This window comes from Pan troglodytes, chromosome 4 (assembly GCF_028858775.2).
Source record: "Pan troglodytes isolate AG18354 chromosome 4, NHGRI_mPanTro3-v2.0_pri, whole genome shotgun sequence".
Taxonomy (NCBI): Eukaryota; Metazoa; Chordata; class Mammalia; order Primates; family Hominidae; genus Pan; species Pan troglodytes.
The window spans coordinates 32,781,869-32,797,983 of record NC_072402.2 but is presented as its reverse complement, the minus strand read 5'-3'; the positions used below and the strand labels follow the sequence as shown (position 1 = coordinate 32,797,983).

Sequence of the window (16,115 nt, the reverse complement as noted above, 5' to 3'; positions counted from 1 at the left end):
TGATCAAAGAATAATTTACCAACTAGGAAAAAATATTTTTTAATTGTCATAATGACAAAATATAAGAGTAAAGGCTTTGTGATTTGGGAAAGTCACTTAACCTCTCTGAAGCCTTGTTTTCCTTATAAATAAAATGAAGATAGTAATAATAAGTACTTTATGAAGTAATTTTAAGGATTAACAAGGTAATACATGGAAAACCCATAGCAAAGTGCCCAAAACATAAGATCTGGAAATTAATAGTTATTAAGAAAAAAAAATCAAGAGAGGAATTTCAGTAGAGTGTTCAACAGTGTCCAAGTTGTCTCGTAGAGATCAAGTAAAGCATGAACTACACAGAGTGAGAACTCAACATGCAAGCTTTTCTGCCAGAATGTAATATATGTGTACCTGAAAAACCACTCATTCTGCAAAATTACACAGTAAAAATAACAGGCTTAAGGGAGAAAAAATTAAGCTTTGGGCAATATATTCAAAATCGACTCAGTTTCTCCCATTCTGTAGCAATTTACCCATCTGACAAAGGGCTGATATCCAGAATCTACACAGAACTTAAACAAAATTTACAAGAAAAAAAAAACCCATTAAAAAGTGGCCGAAGGATATGAACAGACACTTCTCAAAAGAAGACATTTATGCGGTCAACAGACATATGAAAAAAAGCTTATCATCACTGGCCATTACAGAAATACAAATCAAAACCACAGTGAGATACTATCTCATGCCAGTTAGAATGGTGATCATTAAAAAGTCAGGAAACAACAGATGCTGGAGTGGATGTGGAGAAATAGGAACGCTTTTACACTGTTGGTGGGAGTGTAAATTAGTTCAATCATTCTGGAAGACAGTGTGGTGATTCCTCAAGGATCTAGAACCAGAAATACCATTTGACCCAGCAATCCCATTACTGGGTATATACCCAAAGGATTCTAAATCATTCTACTATAAAGACATATGCACATGTATGTTTATTGCAGCTCTATTTACAATAGCAAAGACTTGGAACCAACCCAAATGCCCATCAATGATAGACTGGATAAAGAAAATGTGGCACATATACACCATGGAATACTATGCAGCCATAAAAAAGGATGAGTTCATATCCTTTGCAGGGACATGGATGAAGCTGAAAACCATCATTCTCAGCAAGCTAACACAAGAACAGAAAACCAAACATTGCATGTTCTCACTCATAAGTGGGAGTTGAACAATGAGAACACATGGACACAGGGATGGAAACATCACACACTGGGGCCTGTCAGTGGGTGAGGAGCAAGAGGAGGGATACCATTAGGAGAAATACCTAATATAGATGACAAGTTGATGGGTGCAGCACACCACCATGGCACTTATATACATATGTAACAAACCTGCACGTTCTGTACATGTATCTCAGAACTTAAAAGATAATAAAAAAAAACTATGCAGTTTTGTTTTTGTTGCTATGATTTCTAGTTACAATCCTAATAAAAATACTATCTCCATTAAATCTCCAAGAACACGTTCACCCAGCATCAAAGATCATTTTGATCAAATTATTCCATGTGTACAATATACATAATGTTTTTTGTTGGTAGTAAAGTATCATATGGCATCTAACTGACTTGATTCAACAAATCTGCATAAAGATTTGAAAGAATAGTTTTGCTATATTTTAATTGTCACCTTATGTCAATGCTAAAACAGCAAGTTAATACTTACAAATGATGTGCATAATTTTGTTGGGTCACATTCTCATCTCATTTTATTTCAGCTGCTGTAAGTAAAGATGATTCCATTATTTCAAGTCTTGATGTCACTGATATTGCACCAAGTAGAAAAAGGAGACAGCGAATGCAAAGAAATCTTGGGACAGAACCTAAAATGGCTCCTCAGGAGAATCAGCTTCAAGAAAAGGAAAAGTAAGTCATTTTATTCTTTGCCAAGAAGTGAGATGACATTTTTGAAAATCTAGCATATGATCTTAAAAATTATGTTTTCATTTTGAACGTTTTTAAAGTTATTTTTAAGAAAATGCCATTTTGGAATTGTAAAATGTTTGAATCAATATATTGTTTCAGTATTTGGTTAATTTCTATTAATATTTAAAGCTGAAATGCTGAGAACGTAAGCAAAAATTTTTTTCTCATGGTTTTTATAGATTAATTAGAAATGGCATGTAGGATACAAAAAATATTGGAATCCAACTAGTGTTCAGTAAAGTGTTTCAATCTAATTTACTGCTTGAAAGAGACCCGTATGGCATTCAAATTAGCCATTTAATTTGGTTATGCTTGGCATTTTTTTCAAGTAAAATGTCTCTTTCTCATCATCTGTTTATTTCTGTCAAGTTTTGGCATTGTGTACTTTATTTTCACTGTTTTTCACTCTTTGGTTCTGATTACCCTGCATCAGTCTGTATTTCAATTTAGGTGTGATGAGTTGCGAAGTTGAAACACTTAATATTTCGTTACAGCAAAACAATGAGCATTTATAAAGAATATTATCAGTTTAATCCAAAATGAATGTTCAAATCATTTGTATCTTTGGGTATGTGTATGTATGCTCTGAAAATTTATTTTTTCTGAAGTTTTTGTTAATTCAGTAAATAGTTATTGAATGATGATGCTGTGGCAGATGATTTTATAGTTCAGTGATTTTCACAGGATGGAATAAGGGTACCTGGGGTTTTCCAATGGCCCTTTGTAGGGGTCCATAAGGTCGTCCCTTCTTAAATTCCATACCTGTGTGAGGCTGGATTTTCTTATATCCTTCAATTAAAATAACATTTCACCGCTGATTGAATGCAGAAGCTGGTGAAAATCCAACTGTTTTCAATCAAACCAGCTATCAAACAGATTTGAAAAGTATAAAACAATGCCCTCATAACATTTTTTTCTGGAAAATACGTTTCATAAAGAATATATTATTCATATTATCATATACTGGATTTGTGTTATTTTTAAATGAATTAATGAATGTTTAAATTTTCTCAGGTTTAATTTTCAATATGGCAAATAGTCTACATAAACTAAAATGTGGAGTCAAAACTCTTGAGACCCTCAAAAATTTTTTAAAGTATAAAGTATTCCTGAGAGCAAAAAGCTTTAAAATTCTGTTATAGACAATAAGGATGCAAAGAAGCACAATTCATGCCATCAGGAAACTGGCAGCCTAGTGGGAACATGTTTTAGTTTCTAGCGTATAAACATTGTATAGTGGGATTATTTTGTCTATCATTGTGTTTTTGTTCTCTCCACTATTGGCCTGATCTACATATACTTAAAAATGCTATCTCCATACTATGCTGTATCCCTAATGTCTTCAGACAATATATGCAAAAACCCATTGTGCACTAAATTCTTTCTGGTTTGTGTTTATCATTTGAATTTATTCATAGCTTATAACCCCTTGATAGAGCTCATAGAGTTCAAGGCATAGTGTGATCTCTTTTATACGGTGAACCAAAAATATTTTCAATTTACAGACATTGAAATAGCCAAACTATGGGAAAGAATAAAATTATAAGCAGTTTAAAACGTTCCAGAAAGTAAGTACTTCATTCAGTCAATTAGTAGACAAGTGAGTAATGAGTTGAAATTGAATTATGTGCCAGGCATAATATTGATCATGCTGAGGATCCCAGAAAGTAGAAAATAGACACAGCTCCTGTCCTCATGGAACTTTCAGTCCAGTTGTTTTGTCTGATAATGACTTCATGGTTTGCGGGAAGAAGGAAATATTGGTTTTATGTTGGAGAGCTGCATCTTAGGTCTTTTCACTCTATGTGTGAACCAAAGGTAAGGTTTTAGGTTGCTAACATTTTCTGAGTACACTGTGTTGCTTAAGCAGGTTTCTGATATGCATGATACAGAGATGAAAGAAGTTTAGCTCTGAATCAAGACTAAATATTTTTATTTAGCTTTTTAATAAAGATAATGTGTTTGTTTCTCCAAACATACAGACAATTAATATTATGTTCCTTTTCTTTTCCATGTTTAGGTAATCATGTCAATGTTTATGTTATATATTTTCACCATTTTAAAAGTTGACAAAGTTGATGTAAACCATATCAGCTTTTGGTAACGGTCTGCTAATTATATCATTGTAGGCCCTTTAGGCAGACTGCCCCTAAGTAGAAATGAAAAACACCTGTTAGATGTCAGTGAGCATTTTAAATATTAAGAGAAATTTAGTTTAGCATGTATCAGTCAGATGTTGAGTGGTTGATACCCTACTGTAGAATGCCTCCTCTTTTGCTCAAATAAAACAAAATGTTAAATTATGTATTTTTTTCTTATTTTTTTATACTATAGGATTTTTTTGCATTTTGAATACAGGAGACTGAAATTTTATGGCTCTTAAAAATTTTAAATACTAGTTGTACTTTCCCAATATTTTTAATAAAAAAAAGAAGCTTCTATAAAACAAAAGCAAAAATAAGCCTTAGCTCTTAAAAAACCTCAGAGTAAGACGTTCTCAATTACTAATGGCTAGCCCTTATTTTAAGTTTTAAAATTAAAACTGCTACCTATTTTCCTCCCTTCCTGAAGCATGATTTTTTTCTCTGACAGCTTGTCATCAAAAACGTAAACATCAATTAGGTCATGTACCCTATCTGTAGACTCACAAATAAACGCAGATGTGGTTAGTTTGCTACTTACGGGTGAAAATACATCAGTCCCTACCTCTAAACTTCAGTTTCCTAGGCCCTTCTGATTGCATGACCTTCAGTCCCTTCCAACATTCCCACCAGACATCTTACATGTGATTCCACTATTTAGCTTCTCTATCTCTGCAACTCAAGAACAAAGAAACAAAAGTAGGGGAAGGAGTGGTCATAAGTACTATGGCTTAATTTTTTTTTTTTTTTTTGTCTACAAGACTTTGTGCAAGTCATTTTACCTTTCCAAGTTTCAGTTTTCTCATCTAAAAATGAAAGGATTATACTAGATGATCTGTAAGATCCCTCTCAATATTTATAGATCTATTGTATATTTAACTCTTCACCACTTTCAAAACATGAATGATTTAGCAATAAAATACTTCCACATTTATTAGCTATTATTGATTAAAATTCATGAAGCAATTAAAAATATGAAATATCCATGAGAAAAGTATTCATTTTTTAAATTTAACTGTTTATAGGTATTTTACAATGTAACATATTAAGTACTTTATAAATACCACAGGGTTATTTTGCATTCTGAGAAAAACTAAATACTTATCTATAAAACAAAATCATAATAATTTTTAAATTTAGTTGAACATTTATTGCAACCCTAAGTCATTGTTATAGTGACAAGGTATAGAAGGAGAGAGAGATATAAAAATAAATCAGAATTTTGATAAGTGCTTTATATGTTATCTCTCATTTAAATCTCACACAAACCCTACAAGATAGGTATTAATTTATCCTTCTTACAGATGAAAAGCAACCAAGACTCATAAAGATATAGTTCTTTTGCCAGAGCAGCAGAGCCGGTGTTTTATTCCAGAGTTTGTACCTGGTTACTTCCTCAACTGGGTTTATAATCTTTTGAGAGACAAAGATATACACAAATAATTTTGTGCAGAGCGAAGAGAGTACATTGGTCATAAAGTTCTAAATTGAAATATTTGGAATTGTGTTCCAGATTTGTGAGTGCGCTATTATATGTGGGAATGGATTTGGGGCATTTTATTTTATCTGAGAACCACTTTTTTGGGGGGTGGGGAAGCTTTCCTTTTATTTTGACTCAATATACAGAGAGAAATGACTTCAGTTAATACCTGAAATACTCTGCAAAGCTTTTAGAGACTTCAGAACAAATATAAATCACTGTAAAAGGAATACAGATATAAAATAAATATAAATTATTAAATTCACAGAGCTTTATAATGAACTGTTTTATTAATCTTGTAAACTTTCAAAGTATCTAGACAAACTGTCTTTCAAATATAAAAGAAAATTTGTTGTAAAGTTGCTTTTACCAATAAAAATACTAAATAGTATTTCAAGTGAATACTGGATGCCAAAACAACACACACACCTTAGAGTGAGTTTTTTATTTAATTAGCTAGGACTACACAATCTTATCACAGTCTTTTTTTTTTTTTTTTTTTAATACTTTAAGTTTCTGGGTACATGTGCACATTGTGCAGGTTAGTTACATATGTATACATGTGCCATGCTGGTGCGCTGCACCCACTAACTCGTCATCTAGCATTAGGTATATCTCCCGATGCTATCCCTCCCCCCTCCCCCCACCCCACCACAGTCCCCAGAGTGTAGTATTCCCCTTCCTGTGTCCATGTGATCTCATTGTTCAATTCCCACCTGTGAGTGAGAATATGCGGTGTTTGGTTTTTTGTTCTTGCAATAGTTTACTGAGAATGATGATTTCCAATTTCATCCATGTCCCTACAAAGGACATGAACTCATCATTTTTTATGGCTGCATAGTATTCCATGGTGTATATGTGCCACATTTTCTTAATCCAGTCTATCATTGTTGGACATTTGGGTTGGTTCCAAGTCTTTGCTATTGTGAACAATGCCGCAATAAACATACGTGTGCATGTGTCTTTATAGCAGCATGATTTAGAGTCCTTTGGGTATATACCCAGTAATGGGATGGCTGGGTCAAATGGTATTTCCAGTTCTAGATCCCTGAGGAATCTCCACACTGACTTCCACAATGGTTGAACTAGTTTACAGTCCCACCAACAGTGTAAAAGTGTTCCTATTTCTCCACATCCTCTCCAGCACCTGTTGTTTCCTGACTTTTTAATGATTGCCATTCTAACTGGTGTGAGATGGTATCTCATTGTGGTTTTGATTTGCATTTCTCTGATGGCCAGTGATGATGAGCATTTTTTCATGTGGTTTTTGGCTGCATAAATGTCTTCTTTTGAGAAGTGTCTGTTCATGTCCTTCGCCCACTTTTTGATGGGGTTGTTTGTTTTTTTCTTGTAAAGTTGTTTGAGTTCATTGTAGATTCTAGATATTAGCCCTTTGTCAGATGAGTAGGTTGCGAAAATTTTCTCCCATTTTGTAGGTTGCCTGTTCACTCTGATGGTAGTTTCTTTTGCTGTGCAGAAGCTCTTTAGTTTAATTAGATCCCATTTGTCAATTTTGTCTTTTGTTGCCATTGCTTTTGGTGTTTTAGACATGAAGTCCTTGCCCATGCCTATGTCCTGAATGGTAATGCCTAGGTTTTCTTCTAGGGTTTTTATGGTTTTAGATCTAACGTTCTTATCACAGTCTTGTGGCTACAAGGTGCAGAAAAAGATGTAGCGTATTTCAGCCCAGTATTTCCCCACCTCCATAGAGTGCAGTGCCACTGATAGAGTTTGTATAAGGTATTGTCTTCCTGAACCTACAAAAGCTCAATTCTTTATTTTGTTATGCCGGATGCTTACAGTATTATCCTTGAAGAAATTGCACAATCCATGCACTTTTGTTTTGAGAAGTTATTATAAGCATCAGAATTTTTGTAGCTTCCAAACCAAAGTGACTATATCTATTAAAGCTTTTCAGGGTCCTAAAGAGCTCATTTCCCCACAGTAACCCAGTTGCAGTCACATAGAGTTTAGGCAATATTCACTCTTAATAAAGATTCTTCTTTTTAATGGAGTTTTGAAGAAAGTTATTTGTTTGCTTTCTGATATCTTCTTCCTATGTTTTTATTATTAATGTTATGAATTATAAAAATTAAAACAGTGAGGGGGTCAGAGTCTGGTATTAATTCGTTTATTTTTTAATAAAATGAACTTTATTTTATTTGTTTCCCAATTATAAAAGCAGTTCATGCTCATTCCAGAAAAATCAGAAAACACACAGAAACAAAAGAATGAGCATATGGGAAACTCGTAATCCCACCCACCTGGAGATGACCACCGTTGATACCTGGTACTCTGTGTCTTTGCAGATCCCTCTCTCTTCCACACTTCATTGACAAAACTAGGCTCACACCAGTTATGCTGTAACCCACAACTTTTTTTTTCTTCCATTTAGCAATCAATATGGTGTAATGTGGGAGGAAAATAATATCTTTGGAAGACTATGTTTTAAAAGCAGTTGATTAATTTGAGATATGTAATAGTTTATATATAGAGAGAGTTATACATGGAATTACACATACATGTATGTATGTTTTGCCAGAATTTCTTCAGGAAGGCTATAACAATTTGTACCCTCACAACAGTGTTTGCCTTTTGAGTTTTTTGTTGTTGTTGTTTACCAATTCGTTTTAGAAATACATATATAGAGAGAAGGAGATGAAATTGCATGTGCCAACTTAAAATGGGGTAGTTGACCATCCCATCTTTTCAAAAAGAATTTATTTTCATACCTTGATTCTTAAAAATTGCTAGCAATGTATTCAAAGTTTAAATCTCAAAGTATTTGAAAATTATGTTTTTTAAATTTAGATGGATAATATAATCATCAAATTCAAATATCCAATTTTTGTAGATTTTTGGTACCTGAACTTTTAAATGTCAAATTAGGTACATAAAATGAATGTTCAATTGCTATATATTTACTCTGGTCATCATGAGCAAACCTCATTTTTTACACAACTTTAATTTTATCATAATGTTTATCTTAGTTGCAAAAGTAAACATGGTGGTGGTTTTAAAACGAGATAGGTTTTTATTAGCTTCACTCTATGTTTACCTAACTGGTCAGGCTGCGGCTCTCACTTTGCTTGCTGCATATTTTGATTAATGGCCCCTTGGCCTTGTTCCAGAGTATACTGATTATGGTCAGTGCACTTCAAAGATGATTTATTAATTGTGTTTGTGACCCAAAATAATTCAATAAAGATTGATCATATGCATTATTATAGATTTGCCAATAAAATCAACAGTTACACTTTAAGAGTATGTTTGCCTGAATAGATTTTTTAAGTATACAAAAAGGACAAAAATTTTTTTTTAATGTATTCTGTATTAAACACAGATTTATGACCTTTTAAAGCATGATTATTAAATGTATCATAGGATTGGTCTTGTAAGTGCATGAATTGTAAGTTCTACTTTAACATAATTTCAGGATAATATGTTTCATTGGAGCTTACATAGGTGTTTTAATAAATATTTCGATGTTTATAACTCACCCTGGGAACAACCCTTACTACAATTCCCCCAGGCTATTACATACATTTAAATTTTAAATTACTGACAGACTCAGATGTCTGTTTTAAAAAAAAATGTTTATAGGAGACTTTTATAATCTTTCTGAGTTTTAAGTAAAGGGGATTTATCGTATGTTTCCTATATGTTATACTCTTGTCATTTGAAAGACTTTGATATGTACAATTTCTCTAAATTTGGCTTGATAATAGTTATTGTTTCAGGCATTTTAAGCACTCTACCAACATAGAATAATGTGTAAATATTCATTATACATGGCCGGCAAAGTTATTAATCAAAGGAAATGACTCCCCGCTCATAATTTATGGTTCAGTATTAAAGGAAAAATAGGAGGTATATATTTTTTGGTATACTGTATCCAAAATTTACACTGTAACAGTGAAATTCTGTAACTTAAATCATCTAGTATGATGTGTTACTCAATGTAAAGTAAGTATTTGGTCCGTAGTAAAAATTATGAAATAAAATAAAATATTTTACCCACTAGAAATATAGACTGTTTCATGTTATCTGAAAAGTATAAACTAATTATGCCAAAATAAGAAGATATGAACCCCCAAAGTAACAGATGTCAGCAAATGGAAGAAAGAAATCAGATATGAGAATAAAAAATAAACCTAAGAAATTAAAAATATATAATGATCCATTAGTATTATTCAAGGACTTTGCTTGTTTTTGGAAAATTGTTACTAAAGGACAAAAGCACAAACATGCTTTATTTAAACATCATTATTCAAAAATACTTTTAGTAAAATTTTAGGACATAATATTTTGTTTAATTGAAAATCTTTTACAATAACCTTGTTTCTAAACAATTTCTAAAACTTATTTCTCTAGATCAAGTATGTATATGTTACTTTGTAAAATGTTATTTTTGTAGTAAATGAAGATAAATTATCAGTGTATTGGATAAAGCAATGTTATCATTACCACCATTATTGAATGTTTACTCCTGTATAAATCACTTCTAGAAATACAGAATAAGAAGTTGATACAGCCTCTATCTCTGTCTTTGTGTATGAATAGAACAATGAAGGAGGAGTAATGAATAGCACACATATGTTGTTTGCTTTTGGGCCACATTACATTTTCTGACAAACTATCTTTAATATGTATATGGCTAACTATAATATGTCTAGATTGTGCCAAATTCCATAGTAGGTATGAAAGCTATGAAATTTCAGAGGAAAGAGAGTTGCTAATCCTTTTGGAGCTATATGGAATAAGGAGAGAGGATAAAATCAGAGAAGACTGACCAGGAGGAAGTGTTCTTTGAGTCTGGCTTTGGAGATGAATGTTGTTTCTAAAGGTGTAAACACCTGAGGAGGTGTTACTGGAGTTTGGCTTTGAAGATGAATGTTATTTCTAAAGGCATAAACTGAAAGAAAGAGAGTTCTAATTGAACCCCATCCACAGCATCCCTTTATTTCCTTTAGTAACAGAACTCCTTTCCACCACCTGCTCTATCCACAGGGTTTAACAGTGCATGTGCCTATCAACCTAGAGGCTACAATTCCCAGCCTCACTAGCAGTGATGGGTGGCCATGTGACAAAGCCATTGCTAATGAGATATAAATGGAAATGATATGGGCAATTTGGGGATCTTGCCCATGAAACGATTGGGCATACATTCCTATGTCTCTTTCTTCCTTCTCAGCCATTTAACATTTAAGGAAACCATGGTAGGAGATGGGAAAGCAAGATAGGAGGAATCATGGTCCCTGGACAGTCTCAGGGAGCAGGGCAGCATACCCACAATGGACCACCCAGCTACCTCTGGACTGTTGTGTGAGAAAAATAAATGTCTAGCTTGATTGAAGCCATGGTGGTGGTTTGTTTTTGTTTTGTTCTCTTTGTTAGAGAAATCTGGGATAGTCCCTTACTAAAAAGAAGGGCTATCCTATCAGGGGAACAGATTGTATAAAACAAATGCATGGAGAAAGTCTGAAAGATTGAGGACAAATGCCTGTATCATTGAGGTGCTTAGAAATATGAATAAAGCTGGCAAGGTAGGCAGAACGTAGAGCACAAAGAGACTTATTTATTTGGACTTCTTTTATGAATGCTACAAGAACTGTTAAAAGGTTTTGAACCAAATAATGGCATAATGAACAGAGCTTTACAAAAATTTTCCTGGAAACCATATATTGGATGGAAGGAAAGTTTACGGGTTGGCAGTGAAGATAGGAAGATACTCTAGTAGTAATCCAGGAAGAGTTACCTGAAGAATAGTGACTGTAATTGGTGTAATAGTGAATGTGATTGGAAGGAACAGCAGGGATGAATTGAGAAACATTCGAGGTTGCTATCCTCTTACTACCAGAGATCTGGGAAGCCTCATCAGTTATTGAAAGCTATTTGGTAAACTTAGTCTTTACCAAAATAAATCATCTATCTTACTTTAGAAATCAACCTACCACAAAAGATGGATAAACAAAACAAGTCATGGGGATTGACTTCTCAAAAGACTGGAAAAGCTCCCTTTTCCATGCTGCTATATTTATCTACTCAAATATATATATTGTGATGCATTGATATTATATCATTTTACATCATTTCATTTATTTCATTTTTGAACTTAATTGCACCTATAAGTAATTTATCAGCAAGCTTTCTTCAAATTGTGCTCTAAGAAGGGTTACTCAGGAAGGTGTATTGTAGCCTCTGAAAACCTTCCTTGTCATAGAGGTTCTTGTTTGCTCCAACCACAGGAAATATTTCCTCTGGACATGTGTTTTGATTGTGATCTGAAGGCATGGGGTTTCTCTTACTTGGGGTTATATGATATTCTCCTTATGGAATACGGAGAAAATCAACTTTTTCACTGACACATTCTGTTATGGATGTAGTGCTGATTTGAAAGAGTATTTGCCCTAGGACCATGATATATGATGTTCTAGAAATTTCCCAACTTTAGAGAATAAGATATGAATTGAACAAATCAATTTAGCAAACCAATGAAGTAATGAGATATTAATATAAAACCAAATGGACCTATATATCCCATTTCAAGGAAATCATGAAAATGATAATTTTCTATTGAGGTTTATCTTGGGTTAAGCAATAAATGGCACCATATAAAACAGAAACTGTTGGAGAGCATTTTTTCTGTTCTCAACTGCTATGTGGGCAAATAAGGCAGATGAAAATCTCAGTGTTCTCACTGAATAATAAGATGGTCTTTCGGGTCTCAAGTATATTTTTGGAGTCTTCCATCTAAGCTGTCAGGAACATACACCAATAACTTCCAGAAGAGGAAAACAAACCCATCATAGGACTGAAAATTTGGCATTACATATTATCCTTAGACAATGGTTATAGGCCTCTGCCTTTTATCTCCACCTTAATATAGTAATGATGTACCTACTGTGTGCCAAGCACTGTGTCCTATGCTGGGACTATAGCACCAAACGAAAGAGACCAGGTGCTTTCCCTCAAGGAGGATAGGATGTAATTTCAGAAACACACCAATAAATAATTACAGTACAATGTGATAATGAGGCCAATTGGTGTAATAGTTCCAAGTACATCTAGAATGCCCAATTAAAATGAATAGTAGAGGGAGGCACAAATAACAAAGAAAAAATTTGCTACTCTTTCTCATTAACCAAGGATGGATGCACAGATAAGTAACTCTAGGTGAGAAAATATATTACATTTGATAGAGTTCAAAAAATAACCTGAAATTGGGAATTCAGTAAAAATAGACAGTTACAAAAAAGAAAATATTATACACTAGCATAACCTAACACATAGTAGATATTCAATAATTACCAAGTAAATGAAGTAATAAATAGGCCTTTTGTGTAATACGGGAAAGAAAATATTTAGTAGATCTAACCCAGCAGAATCTTCCCCTTGTGGAAAATGGTACTACATCTGTACCAGAGTTCCCCAACCTTTTTGGCACCAGGGACTGGTTTTGTGGAAGACAATTTTTCCATGGACCTGGGGTGGGTGGGGGGATGGTTTGGGGGTGATTCAAGCACATTACATTTATTGTGCACTTTATTTCTTTAATTATTACATTGTAATATATAATGAAATAATTATACAACTCACCATAATGTAGAGTCAGTGGGAGCCCTGAGCTTGTTTCCTCTAACTAAATGGTCCCATTTGGGGGTGATGGGAGACAGTGACGGATTAGCAGGCATTAGATTCTCATAAGGAGCACACAACCTAGATGCCTCGCATGCACAGTTCACAATAGGATTTGTGCTCCTGTGGGAATCTAATGCTGCTGCTGATCTGACAGGAGGTGGAGCTCAGGTGGTAATGTGAGTGATGGGAGGCGGCTGTAAATACAGATGAAGCTTACTTACTCACCCACCACTCACCTACTGCCTTTCAGCCCAGTTCCTATTAGGCCATGGACCAGAGGTTGGGGACCACTGGTCTATACAGCAACTAAAGCCTTAAATTTAAGAGTTATCTTTAGCTTCTTCTTTTCTCTCATGCCTAGCTCTACTCCATTTGTCAGTCTCATACTTCATGCTTCTAAAATATCTTAGAATTTAATCTCATGTTTTCTACTTCTGCTGCCACTAACCTAGTCTAAGCCATAATCCTTTTGCATGCATGACTGCAGCCTACTCCCTTTTCTTCCCATTTCCACTTCTCTGACCTCTAAACTGTTTTCCACATAGTGAACTTCTGAAAACACAAATTGGATTATATCTTTATACTTCTCCGCATGTCTCCAGACTTCCCATCCCTTTCCTAGAGTATTCCAGTGCCTTCCCATTGTACTTAGTCTAAACTCATTACCATAGGTTACATGCTCTGAAAGACCTTGCCCCTGCATCATCCTGAAACAAATTGTGGGATTTATTCATTTTTTCGAAAAAAAATATATATATACATATATATATGTATATATATTTTTTGAGACAGAGTCTCACTCTGTCACCCAGGCTGGAATGCAGTGGCAAGAGCTCAGCTCACTGCAATCTCTGCCTCCTGGGTTCAAGCGATTCTCCTGCCTCAGCCTCCTAAGTAGCTAGGATCATAGGCGCCCGCCACCATGCCCAGCTAATTTTTGTATTTTTAGTAAAGATGGGGTTTTGCCATGTATAGGAAGACAGAAGGGGTTTTATTTAGCCCATTTAATCAACTACTAACTAAAATGCATTCCTGGATTGTCTTTCACAGGCACCATGAACTTGATTGAAATTTTCTGTTGGTTGAAGTTACCTGAAATTTTGAAAATTCTTATTTCTCTTGACATTTATATTATTTTACTTAATTGCTTACTGCCTTTGGCATTTTTTGAAACTTGAAAATTATTGTAATCCTGTCCTACATTTGAAATAATTTATAACGATAAGGAATTGAATCCAGCAACTCATTCATTCTGAATGTTTGGAATATCATAGATTATTATGTACTCTAAGAATCCTAAATTTATTACTAATTATACGCCCATTTGAATTACAAGCAATAAAGGAAATAATAATGTCAATCTAAAATAGCATAAAGTCATTCTTATTTTTTTGTTTTATTTTGTCTACTTGTTCCACAAAAGTATTGTTATAATATTGGGATGGAATTTATTAATTATCTAATCCAAAATAATAATATATGGCATGTAACCATTATATAAATGCTTTGTGGGACAATAAGACATATTACTTTAAATGAAACCCTATTTTACCTAGTAATGTCTACTCTTTGATCACAGTTTTGCCTTCTGTATTATATCAGATAAATCTTCTACATTAAATTTACTAATATAAAATAGAGTCATGTTGAGTACATAAAATTTATGCAAATGCATCATATTCTCTCTATTCCCCTCTCCTACATAAAAAGGGGGAGGGAAGAGAGAGAGAGAAAAGGGAACAATTTAAATAGTGCTGGGCATTCTAGTCCAGCATATGCCCAGGAGTGAAAATGAAATGGGAAACATATATCTCCTTTCCCTAGCTGTTTGAGTTCCCACTATCTTTCTATTATGTGAGCACTGCATTTAAAGATAAACCTTTACATGCAACTAAACACAAGGCAACCATGTAACATTTTCTAGTGCTTCATGGAAAACAAATAGCCATAAATCCTAAAATAGGAGGAAACCTGTTGATCCTGGGGTGCTGGACCAATTGAAATTTGTGTAACATGCTGGACTATGGTATTTTCCTAAGGATTTTTCAGGATAATTTGATTTTCACATTAAGACCTACAATTAAAACTCTATGACTAAATTAGATATAATTCTATTTAACTCGAAGACCATTTTATACTCTGGAGTTTTTCTTCTGCAAGCTAAAAGAGCCTAAGTTTTTAACATTATTGTGTATAATATTGTTGTCACATATCAGTCTCTTATTTGGATTTGCTTTTCACTGAATGCATTTAATTTTCCAGTGTTCCATTAAAGTCATACCCCCCCAAACCCTGTTTATATCTCAGACATGGTGTGGTCTTTACAGAGAATAATGGGATACTACACTTCTGTTAGTGTGGGGTGTTCCCTTGTTGTTACACCTTTTTATTATTATTATGTATTATACTTTAAGTTCTGGGGTACATGTGCGGAACATGCAGGTTTGTTACATAGGTACGTATACATGTGCCATGGTGGTTTGTCACACTCATCAACCCATCATCTAGGTGTTACGCCCCGTATGCATTAGGTATTTGTCCTAATGCTTTCCCTCTTCTTTCCCCCCACCCCACGACAGGCCACAGTATGTGATGTTCCCCTCCCTGTGTTTATGTGTTCTCATTGCTTAACTCCCACTTTGAGTCAGAACATGCAGTGTTTGGTTTTCTGTTCCTGTTAGTTTGCTGAAAATGATAGTTTCCAACTTCATCCATGTCCCTGCAACTGGCATTAACTCCTTAATTTTTATGACTGCATAGTATTCCATGGTGTATATGTGCCACATTTTCTTTATCCAGTCTGTCATTGATGGGCATTTCGGTTGGTTCCAAGTCTTTGCTATTGTAAATAGAGTTGCAATAAACATAAGTGTGCATGTGTCTTTATAGTAG

General features: G+C 34.1%; 1 protein-coding gene across 1 annotated transcript in view; it reads left to right on the top strand.

The window, feature by feature from the left end:
- The window catches only part of XRCC4 (X-ray repair cross complementing 4), a gene marked incomplete at its 5' end in the record, with an annotated part of 250,536 nt that overhangs the window by 151,638 nt on the left and 82,783 nt on the right, over window positions 1-16,115 (top strand). The window contains 1 exon segment of the mRNA NM_001280398.1: window positions 1,754-1,901. Coding sequence (NP_001267327.1) covers window positions 1,754-1,901 — 148 coding nt within the window.